Genomic DNA, 22,838 nt, shown 5'->3' with positions numbered 1-22,838 from the left:
TTATTATAAAAATATCGATATGCCGATTCAAAAAAAATACACAATGACTGTGTACGATACATGTCACGATTTAATATCTTTAGAACGACTACGACGACAAAAACAACAAGAAAAAAAAAATCATCAGTCTGTCATAGATTTTTCGACGAAAACTTTGAATATAGACGATTTTGATACTTTGACAAATTACAATTGGTTAAATAATTTTATCATAGACACGTGCATAGATATATTTATTAACGTTTCAAGTTTACAAAATACGTCATCGGAAATAGAAAAGTTTTCATTTGCAACATTGTCGTGCGGATTGATTTCAGCGTTTTTATCCGCAAAACAAACACCAGATCCTTGGATAAACAGCGAAAAGTTTATAATACACGAAGACACTGTCCTCATTGTTCCAATAAATATCGACCGAATTCATTGGATTATAGCTTTTTTAAATTACAAACAGTTAACTTGCACGATTATAGACCCTAAAAATCCATACGCTAAAAATCGAAAATTTTTCAACAGTATCATGAGCATGATAGCGCATACTTGTATGTTTATTAATCGTGTCCACACTTTGGAAACGTCTACATTGCTCAAGAACAATAACTTTCCGGAATTGTACTTGGAACCTATGAATAGTGCGTTAAAAATTCCAATACAAACAGATAATTATAATTGTGGAGTTTATGTTTTATATTATGTACAAATGATGATTGTTCGTTTGAAACAAATAGAATCGGATTCAAAAATAGTTACGATTAACGACGAATTTAATCCTTCGGAATACAGGATTTTTTTAAAACAATTAATTATTAAAAATTCAAACGCGTTGTTATATATGTGTTTATATTGTAGTAATTTATATGATAATCACGTAAAAACCGAATGGTTACATTGTTATCGGTGTTGTCGTTGGGTAGGACTATCATGCATACCTAATGATTTAAATATGAATAAATGTTTAAAAGAAAAACGATTTACTTGTAAATTGTGCGCATTTGAATAACGTTAACTTTTAACACCGGCAATTCCGGTATTGTATTTTTTTTTAATATTAAAATGTCGTCATTTATCATGTTTTGATAAAATACATAATATAATATCTGTCGTATTCATAATTTAATTAAATATTGTTTATTTTTTTTTTGTTTTTGTAAAATATTTTATTAAAATAAAAAAATGATTTTTATTAAATGTTGAACAAAAATGTTTAACTATTTAGTATAAAATTTAAAAATATATAATGTTATAATACGTATATACAATTTATTTAATAAAAAAATTTTATATTTTACAATATTGAGTTGTAATGATGTGTTGATTATGCTTTTGGTATCTCTGATGATTTTTTCTCTTCTTTTTCTTCTTCTTTCTTTTCGGGTACATTATTCAATACGTATATTGCTGATTTTACTCTCATCATTATCCAAATGATTAAAACAAAAACCACAATTATACCTACGACTATACCTAAAACATAAGGTATTCTTATACAAGGTTCGTCGGTTAACAAAAGTTGACCACCGGGCGTTACAGAATTTGCCATATTTTTTTTATCACGTTTATTTGACAAATTTAAATAATTAGCTTATCAGAAAAAACGTACAATTTTTTTTTTACGATACTATATTACTATATTGCTTCAAAATCAATTTTTTTTTAATTTTCATCATTGTATTTGTGTGTGTGTGTGTGTGTGTGTGTGTTACAAACGTATATATATATATAAACAATGTTTTATAGAGTTTTTTCTATAGCCGAATAATATTTGTTCAATTCCTCAAAAGCTCTTGGATTTTCATTCGTGGGTTGTGTTTCTGTCGCAGCTTTTCTCTCGGCGTTACTCAAACAAAACATTGTCTCGGCAAAACAACGACCGACTATCACTTGATCGTCCAACATATAAACCGAAAACATCGGTATAACTGCAAACATAAATTCTGCGGCAAATTCTGTATTTTGTGTCGTACGTACGTCTGTGAGTTTTGCATACGTTTGAAGTTGTTTGGCCGAAGTGTTTATGTGTTTAGCTGTGTGTCCGCAACATTTTGAAATAAATTCTAAAATTTTATCCGCACTGTCGACTACGTTATAAACATAATTTACAACCGACCGTTTGTTTAGTCGACATAGTACGGGTATTGAAAACCGTATTTCTGCTCCTTTTACGTCACGTTTATGCGGTTTAGAATATATTTTTATGTTTGCCATTTTTGCCACAGCTTCGGATATCGAAAAATCCAACGGTAAAATAAATTTTGATATTACGCTTCAATGTATGACAAAACGTTGGTGTTATACACTAGGTACACTATTTGCATTGTCACAACTCATTTTTTACTAATCACTAACTTACAATTAACTTACTCGCTCATGTTACACTTACTTTATACTACATACTTACCATAGACACTACACTTTACATAATGTATAACTTATTTCAATTTCGTTACTGCTGTCTCTGATTAGATATTGGTTTTTTTCTATTTCATTTATAATACCTATGCTCACAGCTAATAATTTCTATACATTATTTATTTTTTTGTGCATTTTGTGCGTACACTACTCCTATGTACAAAACTCAACTTCTAATTCAATATTTCTCATTTCATTTCAATTGAACACTAACACACGTGCCTAGAGTTAGAGTAATGAATTCTACGGATTACTTTTGTTTGTGTTTCTTATGTACTTAAATACACTTCAACTCAGTGTATTTAAACAAAACACTTTGTATTCTACATTGTAATACATTTTGCATTATGCTACTCTTTTTCATTTTTTTACACCACCACATTACTTTTGTTGACATTATGTGTGAGCATCAATTAAATAAGACTCTGTTGTTGACACTTCTGAGAACATCAACAATACACCAATGTATGCGCTACAAACATGTACCTACACAAGGATTAATCGATTTCAATTTTGTAAAATAAATCAGAAAACCGTGTTACTTTGTTACAGAACAATGCGAGAAGTGTGGGCTGGAGAAAACGCTCCCGGCAGAGATCCTCAGTTGCTTCCAAGGAGAGTGAGAATGCATTTTGTCGCCGACGGAAATGTGGACAGGAGTATTGTAGGGCCCGCCACTTTAAGTGCGAGGAAACAAGCCCGAATCATTTTTCTACATGCTGCAATAACGGTCTGATGGCCGTTTCAGGACCGCGTGTGTTGACACCTGCACTGCATTTACTACAGAGGTTGTTGGTTGAAGATTCGGTAGAAGGTAGACACTACCGAAATAACATCCGCCGGTATAACAACACTTTGGCATTTGCTGCTTTCTCCACCGACCTCAAACACACGGCGCTTGCCAGGTCGGGGACCGAATGTGTTCACTGTTCATGGGCAGGGATATTGGACAATAAGTAATGACTTGATCGGGAACGATCCTATCCAACGCAGATTCTGCCAGCTGTATTTCGTCGAATCCGGCGAGGCAAACCGGATTCGTAGGGACCAGCAGCAATTACTGCCTGCCGCACACCGTCTATTGCCAAGTGTACTCGAAGACTTAGACGGGCTGTTACGGGACATCAATCCATTCGCACAGGCTTTTGAGTAGGTAATATATTTAATTAATTTTACTGAACAATTCACATTTGCATTACACTACACTATAGACAAATCATGTTCACATTGACATTTAGTTTCTCAAAATCGGCTAGCAAGTACGCATGTCATTATTCCAATTACCAATTGTTATAATTAATTACACTATTTGATTAACCTTATCACAGTGTAGATTTACCTGCCTACTTAAACTAGGTATACATTTTGGTTGTGTATTTTTTACTTTGTTTGCATTCATACATTTTCAATTAGTTACAAATACTTACTTTAATAAGTAACTAGAAAAAGATAAATTCTTATTCGCAATCACAACACATTATTTCCTAAATATATTAACAATGTTCAGTCACAAATTAAAAGTTAATTTTATTTTGTTCATTTTCAGTTACGGATACAGATTAATTTCTCTTAAAAGTATTCATATACTTGGTAGGTACACGGAAAATTCTTTACATACACTGCTTTTTAATATATACTATGCTACATAAGTTTCTGATTGATGTCAAGTGCTGGTTCTCTATCCCAATAATTGTTGGTCAGCAATTACATATACTAGCGTCATTACGCTTCAATGTATGACAAAACGTTGGTGTTATACACTAGGTACACTATTTGCATTGTCACAACTCATTTTTAACTAATCACTAACTTACAATTAACTTACTCGCTCATGTTACACTTACTTTATACTACATACTTACCATAAACACTACACTTTACATAATGTATAACTTATTTCAATTTCGTTACTGCTGTCTCTGATTAGATATTGGTTTTTTTCTATTTCATTTATAATACCTATGCTCACAGCTAATAATTTCTATACATTATTTATTTTTTTGTGCATTTTGTGCGTACACTACTCCTATGTACAAAACTCAATTTCTAATTCAATATTTCTCATTTCATTTTCAAGTCGAAAATTTAAGCATTATTTCATATACACAGACAGAAAGATAAAATATTACACACAAATTATTATAAAATCAATATATTTATCAAAATATAATAAGTACGTTACTGTAATGTTACAGAATTATAATTTAATACACACAAAAAAACTAGATACTTTATTCAAAATTTACTATTTAACGTTATTATAATGTTATTGTTGTTGAAAAAGAAAATGCAGGACATAACAATAATTTATATATAATAATATGTACTATCATATAACATGTTATTGTAAGTAATTACCAGCTGTCTTGAATGCACTACAAATAAGTACCGCCTAGTCGATTGAAACTTAAAAAAAAAAAGGAGAAATATGTTTTTCATTGGTGCGCTGAGAATAATACCCGTTTCCTTCTTTATTGTTATATTGTTATATAAACACACTTGTTGAAAATAAAACGTATTCAGTACGTCTTTGGTCTCTAGTTTGTTTCACTATACACATTTTCGATTTGAAAAAATGTATCCGGTATATCAATTCATTTTCGAAAATGAAATTTTTTTAGTACACACATATATTTATAAAAAAGGTAAAGGTTAATGTCATTAATGTCGCGGTTGTGTAGCTATTATTATAAATAATTATAAATTATATTTTTATTTGTTATAGGTTTATACAGGGAATATTTAGTGCTCGAAGATGATATTGTCAATATTTGTGGAAATTCAGTAGACCAAAACGATGTACTATTTACAAGGGTACTTAGATCTCAACGTTATTACTCTGAACCAAAACTTTACGTCGAAGCTTATAAAATGACAAACCGAAAAAAAAGTGTAGCTTTTACTAAATGGATATTTGGACAATAAATAATTATCGTAAAATAGATTTTTAAAATTCAGCAAATTATCGTACAACACTTAATCAATTACTTAGATTTATTATAAATTTTAAATATAAATTCTATATTTTTTATTTTAAACTTATCAAGTGGTCTGTGAAGGGTATAATAGGATATAATAATCAATGGTATAATAGTTGGAGTATTCCGGCATTGTATCGATCAATTCACTCGTCGCATCCTATGGGGTAATAGTTGGAGTATTCCGGCATTGCACCGGTTGTCAGATCGTTTGATAGATTTAATTTTTTCAACAGATTTTTAAAATTCAGAAAATTATCGTACAACACTTAATCAATTACTTAGATTTATTATAAATTTTAAATATAAATTCTATATTTTTATTTTAAACTTATCAAGTGGTCTGTGAAGCGATTAATGGTATAATAGTTGGAGTATTCCGGCATTGTATCGATCAATTCACTCGTCGCATCCTATGGGGTAATAGTTGGAGTATTCCGGCATTGCACCGGTTGTCAGATCGTTTGATAGATTTAATTTTTTCAACAGATTTTTAAAATTCAGAAAATTATCGTACAACACTTAATCAATTACTTAGATTTATTATAAATTTTAAATATAAATTCTATATTTTTATTTTAAACTTATCAAGTGGTCTGTGAAGCGATCAATGGTATAATAGTTGGAGTATTCCGGCATTGTATCGATCAATTCACTCGTCGCATCCTATGGGGTAATAGTTGGAGTATTCCGGCATTGCACCGGTTGTCAGATCGTTTGGTAGATTTAATTTTTTCAACGCGATTTTTATTATATATCAACATTTTTATAACTTTGTAGTTATATCAGTAGATTTTTTTTCTATTTTTTAAGATTCGTGAGGTTAATTAGATTTCTAATAGATACGGTATTAATTTTATTAGATATTAATATTAGGTTTTTTTTATTTTTAAAGATTCTTACACCGTTACCGTCAACGGTAAACGCGTTTCTACGGCCAATACCGCCTCGGCTGCTAACGTTAAAAGGGTTAGGTTGAATCTCGTTAAGGCTCCAGGGTTTGTAGAAATTTTGTCGTCCGCAAATAGAAAAATAGTTTGGTACTATGCTAAAAATATCGGCAATACAACGATTTATTCCGACTTTATCCGACCCCTCATGCCTGAACTAGTCATTTTATTAAAGACCTCCGTACAAAAACATACTATTAAATTCAACCTGAAGCTCGAAGCTACGTACAACCGGCCCAACGTCCCCAATTCGTCGGAGAACCGGGCATTTAAAACAGTGGCGACAGAAATTTACCCTGACAGCGATATAAGAACTATTGTAGAGAGAGCGTATATGAAGTTGGTTCAGGAGAAAGATGATTACATCGGGAGGGGTAGTGGATTTACACTGGAGTCGATCGATGGGCTGTTGTTGGCCGTGTATAAATATACACCGATGGGCGGCTCGTCGTATATTCAACTACCCGAATATATAGATAGAAAACGGGGGACCATCAACCCACAAAACACGGATCAGGAGTGCTTCAAGTGGGCGATTTTGGCGAGGCTTGTAGCCGAAAATTTATCTGATAGATATAAATATTGTGTCGGAGAAAATTATAAAAAGCATGAGAAAAATTATAATTTTAACGGTATATCGTTCCCGACACCACTATCAGACATCACCAAATTTGAAAAAAATAATAATAACGTCTCTATAAATGTATACGGCCTCGACAAAAAATTCCAGGCACCCCGTAAGTACCCAACGTACGAAGTGTATCCGTTACGTGTGGTCGACGAAGAAAAAAAGGATCATTTCGACCTGTTGTTGGTGACGGACGGCGAAAATAACTCGCACTATGTTTACATTTCGAATTTTTCACGGCTCATACGTGCGCAGAAAACGAGACACAATGGGGGAGTAGTGTTTTGCAAGAGGTGTTTCACATCATTCGATGACAGGCGGCATAAATACAAGTTGAGCGGACAGGAGGCCCTGGACCAACATAAATTGATTTGTGGGGCGCACAAGCCAATTTTACCGGAGATGCCGAAGGAGGGTGATTGTGTTGAATTCAGGGCGTGGAAAAACACGGTTAGGCACCCGTTTGTCATTTACGCGGATTTCGAGGCGATCTTGACGAAGGCGGAGGAGAAAAAAGGGGGGAACACAACAATTATTCAAAATCATGAGCCGATGAGTTATACATTTTTTGTGAAGGCGAGCGATGACGTACCGGCGGAATTATTGGTTCAACACGAGATACCGGCGGGGCCGGTAAAACATAGAGGGAGCGAAAACAGGACAGACGTGGCGAGACATTTTGTGGAGACGATAGTTGATGTGGCCCGGAAAATTGAAGGTCTGATGAAGACGAATATACCTATAACCATGACTGAGGACGAAGAAAAAACACATAAAGAGTGTAATGCGTGTAACTTATGCAAATGCATATTAGCCGGGGGCGGTAAGGTTAGGGATCATGATCATTTAACGGGTAAATTTAGGCAGACCTTGTGCTCTAGGTGTAATTTAGAGTTACAACAGCCTAAATTTGTCCCTGTCTTTTTTCATAATCTCTCAAACTACGACTCGCACTTCATAATCACTGAACTTGGGTATGATACACAGGCGATCAACGTTATACCGAACAGTGAGGAGAAATTTATATCTTTCTCGAAATATATAAGTAGTACCTTCACTGTTCGGTTTATCGACACGTTCCGGTTCATGGCGTCGAGTCTGTCGTCCCCGGCCGAAAATTTAGTTACACCCGAACATGAGAACTTCCGTGAGACAGCCAAACATTTTGTCGCCGGAGATATGCCGCTCGTGACTCGTAAGGGGGTGTACCCGTACGAGTACACAGATAGTTGGGAGCGGCTGGAGGAGACGAGGTTACCGAGGAAGAGAGAATTTTATAGTACGTTGACAGAGACCGGGATTAAGGAGGAAGACTTTGAGCACGCGAAGTTGGTTTGGGACCACTTTGGCTGTACGACGTTGGGCGAGTATTCAGACCTGTATCTCAAAATCGATGTATTGCTGTTGGCTGATGTGTTCGAAAACTTCCGCGACGTGTGCATGAGGGCATACAACCTGGACGCCGCCCATTATTTCACCGCCCCTGGACTTAGTTTCGATGCGATGCTTAAGTTCACGGGGCAAAAGCTGCAGTTGCTGGACGATTACGACATGTTGTTGATGTTCGAGAATGGTTAGTATATTATTTTTAAATGTGTATATAATATATAATAATCTTATTTATTTTTATAGGTATACGTGGTGGATTGGTTCAAGCGAGCAAACGATATGCGAAGGCGAATAATGCAAAGACCCCGGGGTATGATGAGACAAAAGAGAAATCGTGGATAGTGTATCAGGACTGTAAGTATATTTTTTCAAAACTTAATAATATTTTCATACTTATTAAGTTTTTTTATAGGTAACAACTTGTACGGGTGGGCAATGTCCCAATACATGCCGTACGGTGGGTTCAACTGGATCGAACCTACATTAAACGGACTTGATGATTTGAACGACACATCACCCATAGGGCGAGTGTATGAGGTGGATGTAACATACCCACAAAAATTACATGATAAGCATAACGACCTGCCTTTCCTGCCGCAAAACAGCGTGCCTCGAGGGTCGAAGGTGAGGAAGTTGATGGCGACATTTGAGAAAAAGGAGAATTACATCATACATTATAGGAACCTACAGCAGGCCATTAAGAATGGTTTGATAGTTGAAAAAGTAAATATTTATATTTTATAAGATTTTAAGCAGATTTTTAACATTTCTCTTATTTTTTATAGGTACACAGAGTTATTCAGTTTAGCCAGTCGGATTGGTTGGCTAAATATATTAAGTTAAACACAGAGATGAGGAAGAAGGCTAAGAACGATTTTGAGAAAGACTTTTTTAAGCTGATGAACAATGCTGTATTTGGTATGTTACTTTATACTATTTATTATATTTTTATTAATATTTTTATTTTTACAGGTAAAACAATGCAATCGAAGAGGAAAGAGATGAAGATGGAGTTGGTGTCGTGTGAGAGGAGGTTGCAGAAACTGATTAACAAGTGTACATTCAAACACTGTACCAATTATAATGAAAACCTAAACGCTGTCGCTTTAGAGAATACAATTATTAGATTCGATAAACCTATATATATTGGTAAATATACTTTTTACCACTTTTATCATACATCTATTAACACATTTTATTATTTTTCAGGATTTGCAGTACTAGACATATCAAAAACAATGATGTATGACTATCATTACAATGTAATGAAGAAACACTATGGCCCTAGATTAACTCTTATGTATACTGACACAGGTAAATATAATTAAAATAATCTCATGTATATATTATATTAATTTAATATCATTCTTTTTCTAGATTCACTAGTGTATCACATTCAAACGGATGACTTCTACAAAGACTTGGCGGCTAACAGTAGCTTGTTGGACCGGATGGATACTGGTAACCTACCCAGTGACCATCCGTGCTATGTGATAGAAAGAAAGAAGTCCCCAGGATACTTTTCTGATGAAGTGGATGGTGATATAATTACTGAATTCTGTGGATTGAGAGCCAAGTCATATGCTTTCAATGTGTATGCCGGACCGGAGGAAAGAGTTGGTGGTGAAAAAATCAAAGCGAAGGGGATAAGAGGTCATGTGGTTAAAAACCACATGACTCTTGAAGATCATAGGAAGTGTTTGTTTGAAGAAGATGGATTGGAATTATATACAGAGAATGTGTCGATAAGATCATTCAACCACCAACTGATGACGATAAAAACAAAGAAATTAACGTATAACAGCTATGATGACAAGAGGGTGGTGCTAGAGGATAAAATACATACATTAGCACATGGACATTATAGTATAGAGTGAGTTAATACATTTATATATTTTTAAATTATTGTAATGATTTTACTTTTATATTTTATAGGGAAGATGAACCCGAGGATGAATGGCCTGAACTCGTGGCACTATGAGGTAGATGACAGAGGGCGACGATTGAGTAAACTGGATAAAGAGTTTATGAGGGAGCTTCTTTGTTACACAACTAAATAGTTTTATTTCAGAAACTTTACTTATTTTTTTGTTATATAGTTTTATTGTTTTGTTATATATTGATTATTGTAAATAACTTGTAAATATTATCCTATTAATTGTTATATAATGTAAATACTTGATAATAGATTATTGTGTAATTTGTAAATATTTTTGTAAAATATTAGATTAGTGTATAAATTTGTAGTATTAACACCTTTATAATGTATACTTTGTATGTAAATGTATAATTTTTATATTGTATAATTTGTAAATACTCTATACCGTATCAGTATGCTTTTGCTAGATATGTAAGATAGTTTACAATGTTTTCTTGTAATATTTTTTTTTTCCTGTATAATTGTTTAAGGTATAACCATGTTTTTGCCAATATATTTAATTAAAAAATCTTATAAATGTATAAATAAAATAAAAAACAATGTTAAAATATTATTATGTTTATTAAATAAAATGTATACAAAAATCTTTAAGAATTATTTATAAACCATTTCCTTATAGCAAATACTTTATAGAATGTACATTGTTTTGGATTAAATTCCATATGAAAAATACAGCAAGGTAAGGTTTCTTCATCGCATATTTGATCCAAACGTGGACATCCAAGGTCTTCGATGTTGATTATTGCGACTTGAGGTATAAATTCTGCGAGCATCTGTTTTTTCTGTTCGCCTTTGACATAAATGCAGGTGAATTTTAATGAGTTCAATATTCTACTTAATTCTTCATACTCAACATCACCATATTCTATAGTTAGTTTATGATAGTTATGTTCCAGCCACTTGTTAGTTTTTTCACTCTTGTTGTCTTGCATAGTTTTTGAATTTTTAAAAATCCAATGTTGAGTTGCCCACGTTGCTGTGTCGACTATAGACATTTCTTTAATAAAATATTTATTTTTTGTTCCAAGAACGCAATGCATGTCTACGATAGCCGACGACATAATTACAGGTTTTATTAAATTATTGTAAATATTTATATCACTGACAGAGGACTACCGCACACAATGGGGTATACAGGTCGACTGAAATTATACTTCAATTTCTCATATATTTAACCAACTAATTAGTAAGTATATTAAATAAAATTAAGTTTTCTTAATTTTTTTGCCTTCAATGATCTCTAAACGTGAGTTTAAATCTGAAATATATGTTCCATGATTCGGTAATGAATTTTCATCAAATATTCCAGTTATACGATTTACTTCAGCTTTTAATTGAGCCACGTCAAGCCCCTGGATAGCGATTGCTGTACTAGTTTCAGCACAGTTATTAAATAGCTCCGACATACGATTTTCGCAATTTAATAAAGACTTATTACTTGTTTGTATATTATTTTCCAACAATTGTATCTTATCATGTAGATTAACAATATTACTTTTCAAAGTATCAATTTCTTTCTGTTGGAGTTTCGTATCATTTAGTATCGTTTTGTTACTTGACTGAATATCTGAAATAATTCTCCTAGTGTCACTCACCTGAGAACTACCAAACACGTTCATAGTTATAAAACGACTGACACTATTTTTTAACATCACGTGTATTTATCCAACTATTATGTATATTATCGAATCCTAGCCACTTGACGTACATTTGATCGCCCTTTTTGCGAATAATTTTCTCGATTAAATATTCGTTTGGGAAATCGGTCTTGCTTATTTCCGAAGAATAAAAACAACCGGCAATAGGGTTACTCATATAATCTTGCAACTGATAAGTAGCGGGCAATGTTTTATTTATTTTGATAATCTCGAATATTTCCGTAGACCAGTTTGGTAAATAACCTTTTGTAAATACGCCTTTCTGTGTGCTTATACGAACTTTATCACCGACTTTGAATTTAATTTTTTCATTATTAATTTTACGCTGTTTTATTACCACTGAGGCGGGGTCGGAATCTGCTTGTATTGGTGTCATTCCTATCGTCCTGTGTGGTGAATTATTGTATTCGTCGAGCAACTTTGGTAGAATTGAAACCCATTCGTGAGAGCCACGTGCAGTAAACTCCTTATACATTCTCCCTTTCAAAGTACGATTCATCCTTTCTGCGATGCTAGCCTTTAGAATACTGAAAGTTGAATATTTGTGTATGCCATACTTGCTCATCAAAGCGTCAAAAGTGGTGTTGTAAAATTCTTTTCCGTTATCGAGTTGTAAAAGTTTTGGTGAACGTTCGACTAATATTGTAGCCATCGCGCTAGTAACTTCTTTACCTGTCTTAGACTTTAACGGTTTCGCCCAAGAAAATTTCGTAAAACAGTCAATTACAACCAGGATGTATTTGTAACCACCATTTACTTTTGAATATGGTATCATTTCAACCAAGTCAGCTTGCCATAAATCATTTTTTCCATAGACGTTAACTCGACGCCTAGTGAAATTTTTCCTTGCTGGTTTATGAAGTTCGTTAGCGATTTCCCGTTTAGACATCTGGAACTCGCTTTATTAGACCGGCCTCACGTAATTCCTCGAAAATCGATATTATTTCGTTTGAAACGCCTGTATTACCAGCGGCCTTTGACGCTAGAAGTAGACGTAATCGATCGACCAACTCGTTTGGATTGTCCCAATACACTAAGTTATTTTTCTGCAATTTCATAGACAGTCCACTGCCCGAGGGAAATAATTTATTGATGATTGATGTATATTTAAAGCCACCCTTTTTTATTATTTTTCTTCCAATAGCTATATGTGCTGATGTCTGTGCCAATATAGATTTATACACATCTAAATCGTTATCGGTATAAACAAGCGGATTTTTCAAAAAATCAGGTCTGAATAAGACCTGAGGTTAAGTTATAAACAGTACCGTCGTCAATAAGTATAGTGTTTTCGATGAATTTTACTTCTTTATCGCCCAATATAATATGGCCATTTGGAAGTTTTTTCGGACCGTATATTTTATCCAAGTCTGTAGACTGTAGCCAATTTTCAATTTCCTGTTGATAGTCGTCTGCAAATGAGTTTTTCGAGCTGACGTTAATATTTTCTTTGTTTAAACGAGGTTTATTCGATATTTTAGTTAATGGATCGATTATTGGTTTTAATGTCTGTGTCATTAGTTGTTGAACATTATCCGAGCCTGTTTTTAATGCGATATATTTACGTTTAATACTTTCCTTAGCTTTGACAAGCTCATCTAGAACAGTAGTTGCATCCGTCATGACTACGTTTTAAATGATAATATTTATTAATTGTATCGCCTTATATAAGCACATAAGTATCAAACCCAAAACGATAACGTCCGTTATCACGCCCACAATCTTTACAAATAACAACAAATGTAAACATCTCACGGTTCCAACATGTCATACAAAAATTTTTAAATTGTACATATGTCATGTCCCCTGAACAGTGCTCTTGATATACATGTTTTAAATTAGTTTCATCTTGTTTGAACAATACTATTAAATTTGCATTATCACGTATCAGCTGTTTAGGTACTTTTGAATAACTCTGAGCCAGATAAAATATATCAATTTTATTGTGGCGACCTCGAGAAAAATAATCTCTTATTACATTTTGTTGTTCTCCGATAACATCATCCAAGATAAAAATTGAGTTCGGTAAAACTTTCTCGGGTGGAATTACTTTATCATTCTCGAAAAAGGTAAAAATGTTGATACCATCAATACCGTCAATAATACGTTTCAGTAATTTATATTTCGGTTGTTCCAGCGTCTTGGAGTATATGTAAACGTTTTCAAATCGCAAACCGTTTTCATCGACAAGTAGAAAATACATCAGATTGGTTTTACCACAACCAGAGCTCCCAAGTACCAACGACCTTATCGTATTTGGGAAAAGTTCACCATGTCTCTGTTGAATTGTCTCGGGAGAATCAATATTATAAATTCGGAGTTTTTTCTCTTGTTCGATAAAGCGCATTTTTTTTTAATTTTTCACTATAAATATAGGTGCTATGTTAGCGATAGCGTCACACGATGTCTCACGTTCGTAAGCGAAACAACAATAAAGGCTCCGGTCTTATTAACTCTGTTATAAATCATTTACCCGTGGAATTACATTTACCTGGTTATAGGTAAGTCGCTACAATACATTATGACTAATAAATCCGTTTTAAATTTTGTGATTAATTGTTTTTAGATTTGCTGGTCCCGGAACCAAATTAAAAGAAAGACTAGCGCGTGGAGAACGCGGAATAAACCGTCTTGACGAGTTGGCCAGAGCCCACGATATCGCATACGAAGAAAGTAATTCACTAACCGATAGACACAGAGCGGACGAAGTATTAGAAAATCAAGCTTGGGAAGTGTTTAAATCTAAAAACACAGGTATCAAGGAAAAAGCTGCGTCTTGGCTGGTCACTACAGCCATGAAGGTCAAACGTAAGATTGGAGCTGGTTGCGGATTTAAACAAATGGTTTTGGCTGCTAAAAATTCGATCAAAAATAAAATTAACGAAAAAAATATAACTAAATTAGTAAAAACATGTCTGTCAGCTGCGAAAAAATCTAAAAAATCTAAAAACAAGAAGACTAAAACTCCAAGGATTATACCGATACCGAAAAAGGGCGGTGTTTTACCATTAATACCTATTTTTGCTGGTTTATCTGCATTAGGTGCACTTACCGGAGGTGTCGGTAATATAGTAAAAGTCGTGAAAGAATTAAATTCTGGTAAAAACACTCCTATTCATTTAGGCAAAGGCTTATATCTAGCACCTCACAAGGGTAGTTCTTATAAAATCGTAAAAGGTAAAGGTTTATACCTAGCACCATACAAGGGCGGATCAGTTAAGAAGAAGAAGAAGTCTAGGTCAAAAAACTAATTGTTACGTTACCCGATAGAGCGTTGTTCGATTATGAAGTTATAAAATACGCTGTCATGTTGAAAATACCTCATTTCATTGGCGTATTTTCTAGAGACAAGTTGCCACAACGTTTAAAAAATCAAGAGTCGGCTGTAGTTAATTTAGACACTGAAATCGGTACAGGTACTCATTGGGTAGCGTATAAGAAAATCGGAAAACAAGTTAAATATTTTGACAGCTACGGAAACTTACCCCCTCCGTTAGAATTACAGAAATATTTCAACGGGTGCAGTATCGAATATAATTACGATAGACATCAAAAATATAATACAACAAACTGTGGTCACTTGTGCTTACAATTTTTATCATGTACACTATAACGTTAACCGGCAACTCGAGTGAATTGTCATGCGACTTTTTTCCACCTATAGAAGTCAGTAAAAATGCTAAAATCTGTCTGCTGGGTTTTCAAACAAATAATTCTATACCTAATGTAAACGAAAAATGCAGCAAAATAGGAATCACAAATAATATCGCTGGTAAGCGTACAAGCGGAAGCTATACAATACCCACTGGATCTTATGAGTTGAAGGAAATCGAAGCGGCAATAATACGTGTATTACCTAATTCAGATACTTTATTCATGTTGAGAGCAGATAATATTACATTAAAATGCTCAATGTTTTGTAGCGAAACTGTAGATTTTTCCATGTCTGATAGTATAGGACAGTTATTGGGGTTTAAAAACCGTAAGTATGGTGCTAATGTCAATCACGTATCAGATGCGTTGGTCAATATTACTAAAACAAACTGTATATATATCGACTCAAATCTGGTTATGGGTTCATTCGTTAACGGTAAGCAGTGCCATACAATACATGAGTTTTACCCGAATGTACCTCCAGGTTATAAAATAATAGAGGTTCCAACACATTTGGTATTTTACCCAATTAATTCTACATCTATAACGCACGCGAGTATAATTTTAAAAAATCAAGACAACGAGTTGGTCGATCTGCGAGGCGAGCCAGTATCGATACGATTATTAATTCAAGACTTGTGATGGGTCTGAAATTTTGTAATATAAATAGGACTGCATATTATGTAAAACCTGTCAGTCGTATTAAAAACAGTAGAAAGGTAACAACTCCGAAGAAGAAGAAATATTCGAAACGTAAACAAGTTGATCATAGTCTAACAGCAGATAATTTGGCTTTTCTACGCTCGCTGAACGCTATTTAATATGGACGATTTGTATTTGGATGTAACGGCTGGATACACCGACGATTGTAAAATAACTCAAATTGACTATCATTCTTTTTTACCGTATTCAACATCTGCTCTTTCCAATAACGATGAGGTGCGTATTGCTCTGCATAACACAGAGTCTTATACTTTACCATGTGAGAGTTATATTTACATCGAGGGGACAATAATCAAACCTGTGGAAATAACTGACGAGATTAGATTCATAAACAACGGACTGGCATTTCTTTTCTCTGAAATGAAATACGAAATAAACGGTACTCAAATTCAGAAACTCGTCAATCCGGGTATATCGTCCACATTAAAAGGATATTGCTCGTATAATAAAACAAATATTTCATCGCGTCATAATGCTGCTTGGGATAGCGACATTAAAACTGCTAATAAAGATTTTATCGATAACGACCATTTTAACGGATGTATTAATCTTAAAGATTTGTTTGGTTTTTGTGAAGATTATAAGCGAATTTTAATAAACTGTAATCAGCAACTTATATTAAATAGAGCATCGATTGATATCAATGCCATCAAGCAGTTTAAAAATAATGAAGTTGTCGCAGACGCTCCTAAACTAAAAGACGTTAAAATAAACATAACAAAAATATTGTGGCGGATGCCTATAGTGAGAGTTAGTGACAGAGAAAAAATTAGACTGTTGAAAGTAATCAATAGTCAGAAACCACTGACATGTGCGTTTAGATCGTGGGAACTGTGTGAATATCCATTTTTACCTCAAAACACTTCGCATTCGTGGAAAGTGAAGACATCCAACAAATTAGAAAAACCTAGGTATGTAATAATCGGTTTTCAAACCGCTAGGAAAAATAGTCCGACTAAAGCAATGTCGTGTTTCGACCATTGTAAAATAAAAAACCTAAAGGTCTATTTAAACGCAGAAGTATTCCCCTATGAAGATTTTCAGTGTGACTTTACCAAGAATAAGATGGCGACATTATATCGCACGTATGCCGAGTTCCAGAAATCTTACTACGGACATGAAGATGTGAAACCTCTGTTGAATCGAGCAGATTTCAAAAATCTGTCTCCAATTATAGTTGTTGACATGAGCAGACAGAACGATAACGTGAAAACATCAACCGTCGACCTCAGGATTGAACTAGAAGCAGACGAAGCGTTCCCAGCTTCAACATCTGCATATTGCTTAATATTACATGACCAAATTATAAATTATAATCCATTTAATGGAGAAGTAAGAACCTTGTAAATACTTATTGTAAACCTTACTATTATTTTAATAAATAAAAAACTTTTTTTTAAGTATCACGCTTGTTTTATTTTCACATAAATTAGTCATACAAATATTAAAATAGACGTCGCTTAACATCACGTACTGGCGTCGGATGCTTGGCGAAGGTTGACTGAGATCGTTTGTGTGATGGCACTGGATGTTCGGTGAAAGTTGGGTAAGGTTGTGGTGGTGATATCGTCCTGAATTGGTAGAAAAAATCAGGCCCATCGTTTACCTCGTATGCCTGCGGGTTGCGAATCTCGGCTGGTGTCCGTGCAGGTCCATCAATATGATCTAGTGCCTGGGAAAAATAAATATAAAATAAATATTGTGTTTTTATTTTTAAAACTATGTTTATATAAATTACCTTAGCTAAAATATCATCCTTAGGCTGATTAAATCCATCACGTGCAGATGAATCGTCGTGTATGCTGAATATATTGCTGACCGGCGAATAGCTTGGCGACGTTGGTGTATCCATTTGACCATTCTGTAACTAAAATTGTATTAAATATTTTTTTACATGTACTACTATATTTATGAATTACCTCATGCGTCAACTGTTGTAACACAGTTTCAGCTAGTTGTACGGTTGCATACATTTGTATTTGACCGATCATGTTTGGGTAAATTTTCTCCGTTCGATCGTCTTGTACGTTTTTAATGAATATTAACATATCTTCTAAATTTTTCGGTGGTGATTTAAGGTGAGCAGATTTCTCATGTAGATACATCGCAAAATCGTCAAACTGCCTTGTAATTAATGGAGCAGTGTTTACTTCTTTCCGTACAATACTTTCGAAAATACTACATTCAAGATATTGAAGCTTAATAAAGTCCTCCCGATTTAACAGTACTCTGCACCCGTCCTGAGTTTTTGACTCTATTACTAGCACATTTTCTCCGCCATACACCATACTGGATATTTTATGAAATTCCGTCTCAAGAAATATGATGCGCTTGTACTGGACCGTATCTAATATAAATGATAAGATATGCCCCATCATAGAGAATATGCGTCTCAGGAAATCCGGCGATATTTTAACATGACGCGATGGTGTTAATAAATGAACGGTGACTTGAAAATTATCAGTAGGATCGACACCGACAAGTATGAATTTGCGTGCTGTAAAGTTGATCGTGTAGCTTGTGGTTTCGATGAGTTCAGCCGGTGGCGATGGTGGTACATACGTAAAGGTCTTCTTCTTGTATAATGCAGCGTTGTCTTCAATTGAACCAGCCATGTTTTTAAAAATTGTTTATTATAAAAATAATAAAGACTTGGAAAAATTGTAAACACTTAACAAATATAATAAAGACGGAGGAGAATCGTACGTGTGTACACTTGACGACAGACTGATTGAATGCCGACTCTTGCGGAGCCTATATAGTGTCCGTTTCACATTCACGTGTTGTAGATATTTCTCATATTAAATAATATAGGTTTATTTCATGATTTTCGGCTATTTGATCGTTTTCAAAAAAACCTACACCGTACTCCAAATGTAGACATACAGTAGATATTTCTGAATTATATCAATAATCGTTTATTTCGTGATTTTCGGCTATTTGATCGTTTTCAAAAAAACCTACACCGTACTCCAAATGTAGACATACAGTAGATATTTCTGATTTATATCAATAAGCGTTTATTTCGTGATTTTCGGCTATTTGATCGTTTTCAAAAAAACCTACACCGTACTCCAAATGTAGACATACAGTAGATATTTCTGAATTATATCAATAAGCGTTTATTTCGTGATTTTCGGCTATTTGAATAAATCTACACCGTCATAACAATAAATATATGCGTCATACGATATTTAATAATAATATATGTTTATTTTTAATTTCACACTCAACGTTGATAGTAGTAATTACTGATAAGGAGATTTATACACCGCACACGTTACGGATAATCGTTATCACTAATGAGGAGTTAATTACTGATAAGGTTACGGTAGTTGCATCAGATGCTGATAGTAGGAGTTAATTACTGATAAGGAGATTTATACACCGCACGCGTTACGGATAATCATTATCACTAATTAACTGATGGTGCGGAGGGTGCGGAGGGTGCGGGGATCAGCGGTCTGAACTCCCCAAATGATACTACTCGCTTCAATGTATGACAAAACGTTGGTGTTATACAATAGGTACACTATTTGCATTGTCACAACTCATTTTTTACTAATCACTAACTTACAATTAACTTACTCGCTCATGTTACACTTACTTTATACTACATACTTACCATAGACACTACACTTTACATAATGTATAACTTATTTCAATTTCGTTACTGCTGTCTCTGATTAGATATTGGTTTTTTTCTATTTCATTTATAATACCTATGCTCACAGCTAATAATTTCTATACATTATTTATTTTTTTGTGCATTTTGTGCGTACACTACTCCTATGTACAAAACTCAACTTCTAATTCAATATTTCTCATTTCATTTCAATTGAACACTAACACACGTGCCTAGAGTTAGAGTAATGAATTCTACGGATTACTTTTGTTTGTGTTTCTTATGTACTTAAATACACTTCAACTCAGTGTATTTAAACAAAACACTTTGTATTCTACATTGTAATACATTTTGCATTATGCTACTCTTTTTCATTTTTTTACACCACCACATTACTTTTGTTGACATTATGTGTGAGCATCAATTAAATAAGACTCTGTTGTTGACACTTCTGAGAACATCAACAATACACCAATGTATGCGCTACAAACATGTACCTACACAAGGATTAATCGATTTCAATTTTGTAAAATAAATCAGAAAACCGTGTTACTTTGTTACAGAACAATGCGAGAAGTGTGGGCTGGAGAAAACGCTCCCGGCAGAGATCCTCAGTTGCTTCCAAGGAGAGTGAGAATGCATTTTGTCGCCGACGGAAATGTGGACAGGAGTATTGTAGGGCCCGCCACTTTAAGTGCGAGGAAACAAGCCCGAATCATTTTTCTACATGCTGCAATAACGGTCTGATGGCCGTTTCAGGACCGCGTGTGTTGACACCTGCACCGCATTTACTACAGAGGTTGTTGGTTGAAGATTCGGTAGAAGGTAGACACTACCGAAATAACATCCGCCGGTATAACAACACTTTGGCATTTGCTGCTTTCTCCACCGACCTCAAACACACGGCGCTTGCCAGGTCGGGGACCGAATGTGTTCACTGTTCATGGGCAGGGATATTGGACAATAAGTAATGACTTGATCGGGAACGATCCTATCCAACGCAGATTCTGCCAGCTGTATTTCGTCGAATCCGGCGAGGCAAACCGGATTCGTAGGGACCAGCAGCAATTACTGCCTGCCGCACACCGTCTATTGCCAAGTGTACTCGAAGACTTAGACGGGCTGTTACGGGACATCAATCCATTCGCACAGGCTTTTGAGTAGGTAATATATTTAATTAATTTTACTGAACAATTCACATTTGCATTACACTACACTATAGACAAATCATGTTCACATTGACATTTAGTTTCTCAAAATCGGCTAGCAAGTACGCATGTCATTATTCCAATTACCAATTGTTATAATTAATTACACTATTTGATTAACCTTATCACAGTGTAGATTTACCTGCCTACTTAAACTAGGTATACATTTTGGTTGTGTATTTTTTACTTTGTTTGCATTCATACATTTTCAATTAGTTACAAATACTTACTTTAATAAGTAACTAGAAAAAGATAAATTCTTATTCGCAATCACAACACATTATTTCCTAAATATATTAACAATGTTCAGTCACAAATTAAAAGTTAATTTTATTTTGTTCATTTTCAGTTACGGATACAGATTAATTTCTCTTAAAAGTATTCATATACTTGGTAGGTACACGGAAAATTCTTTACATACACTGCTTTTTAATATATACTATGCTACATAAGTTTCTGATTGATGTCAAGTGCTGGTTCTCTATCCCAATAATTGTTGGTCAGCAATTACATATACTAGCGTCATTACGCTTCAATGTATGACAAAACGTTGGTGTTATACACTAGGTACACTATTTGCATTGTCACAACTCATTTTTTTACTAATCACTAACTTACAATTAACTTACTCGCTCATGTTACACTTACTTTATACTACATACTTACCATAGACACTACACTTTACATAATGTATAACTTATTTCAATTTCGTTACTGCTGTCTCTGATTAGATATTGGTTTTTTTCTATTTCATTTATAATACCTATGCTCACAGCTAATAATTTCTATACATTATTTATTTTTTTGTGCATTTTGTGCGTACACTACTCCTATGTACAAAACTCAACTTCTAATTCAATATTTCTCATTTCATTTCAATTGAACACTAACACACGTGCCTAGAGTTAGAGTAATGAATTCTACGGATTACTTTTGTTTGTGTTTCTTATGTACTTAAATACACTTCAACTCAGTGTATTTAAACAAAACACTTTGTATTCTACATTGTAATACATTTTGCATTATGCTACTCTTTTTCATTTTTTTACACCACCACATTACTTTTGTTGACATTATGTGTGAGCATCAATTAAATAAGACTCTGTTGTTGACACTTCTGAGAACATCAACAATACACCAATGTATGCGCTACAAACATGTACCTACACAAGGATTAATCAATTTCAATTTTGTAAAATAAATCAGAAAACCGTGTTACTTTGTTACAGAACAATGCGAGAAGTGTGGGCTGGAGAAAACGCTCCCGGCAGAGATCCTCAGTTGCTTCCAAGGAGAGTGAGAATGCATTTTGTCGCCGACGGAAATGTGGACAGGAGTATTGTAGGGCCCGCCACTTTAAGTGCGAGGAAACAAGCCCGAATCATTTTTCTACATGCTGCAATAACGGTCTGATGGCCGTTTCAGGACCGCGTGTGTTGACACCTGCACCGCATTTACTACAGAGGTTGTTGGTTGAAGATTCGGTAGAAGGTAGACACTACCGAAATAACATCCGCCGGTATAACAACACTTTGGCATTTGCTGCTTTCTCCACCGACCTCAAACACACGGCGCTTGCCAGGTCGGGGACCGAATGTGTTCACTGTTCATGGGCAGGGATATTGGACAATAAGTAATGACTTGATCGGGAACGATCCTATCCAACGCAGATTCTGC

The 22,838-nt window shown here is 34.3% G+C and overlaps 3 protein-coding genes across 4 annotated transcripts; 2 read left to right on the top strand and 1 right to left on the bottom strand.

Annotated features, from left to right (window-relative positions):
- The first annotated feature begins 2,965 nt into the window (after positions 1-2,965).
- LOC132947426 (uncharacterized) lies at positions 2,966-8,377 on the top strand. The gene is made up of 4 exons (XM_061017705.1): positions 2,966-3,068; positions 5,135-5,223; positions 6,264-8,293; positions 8,341-8,377. Exons 1-4 carry the CDS (start codon positions 2,966-2,968, stop codon positions 8,375-8,377), a joined length of 2,259 nt encoding a protein of 752 aa, XP_060873688.1.
- LOC132935283 (uncharacterized) lies at positions 8,219-10,725 on the top strand. The gene is made up of 8 exons (XM_061001775.1): positions 8,219-8,538; positions 8,598-8,708; positions 8,767-9,077; positions 9,140-9,272; positions 9,327-9,503; positions 9,564-9,668; positions 9,732-10,227; positions 10,290-10,725. The coding sequence occupies exons 1-8, from the start codon at positions 8,406-8,408 to the stop codon at positions 10,333-10,335; spliced, it is 1,512 nt and encodes a 503-aa protein (XP_060857758.1). The 5' UTR covers positions 8,219-8,405; the 3' UTR covers positions 10,336-10,725.
- A 7,012-nt stretch (positions 10,726-17,737) lies between these two features.
- Positions 17,738-19,090, bottom strand: LOC132937173 (uncharacterized). 2 transcript variants are annotated; one of them, XM_061003998.1, is made up of 3 exons: positions 18,248-19,090; positions 18,067-18,189; positions 17,738-18,000 (listed from the first exon to the last, which is right to left on the bottom strand). In XM_061003998.1, the coding sequence occupies exons 1-3, from the start codon at positions 18,941-18,943 to the stop codon at positions 17,773-17,775; spliced, it is 1,047 nt and encodes a 348-aa protein (XP_060859981.1). In that variant the 5' UTR covers positions 18,944-19,090; the 3' UTR covers positions 17,738-17,772. The 2 variants fall into 2 exon arrangements, with proteins under 2 accessions (XP_060859981.1, XP_060859980.1); XM_061003997.1 differs by having other exon boundaries at positions 17,738-18,189.
- Between the last annotated feature and the right edge of the window lie 3,748 nt (positions 19,091-22,838).

Source organism: Metopolophium dirhodum, chromosome 1, assembly GCF_019925205.1.
Source record: "Metopolophium dirhodum isolate CAU chromosome 1, ASM1992520v1, whole genome shotgun sequence".
NCBI lineage: Eukaryota > Metazoa > Arthropoda > Insecta > Hemiptera > Aphididae > Metopolophium > Metopolophium dirhodum.
This window is presented reverse-complemented; position numbering and strand designations above follow the sequence as displayed.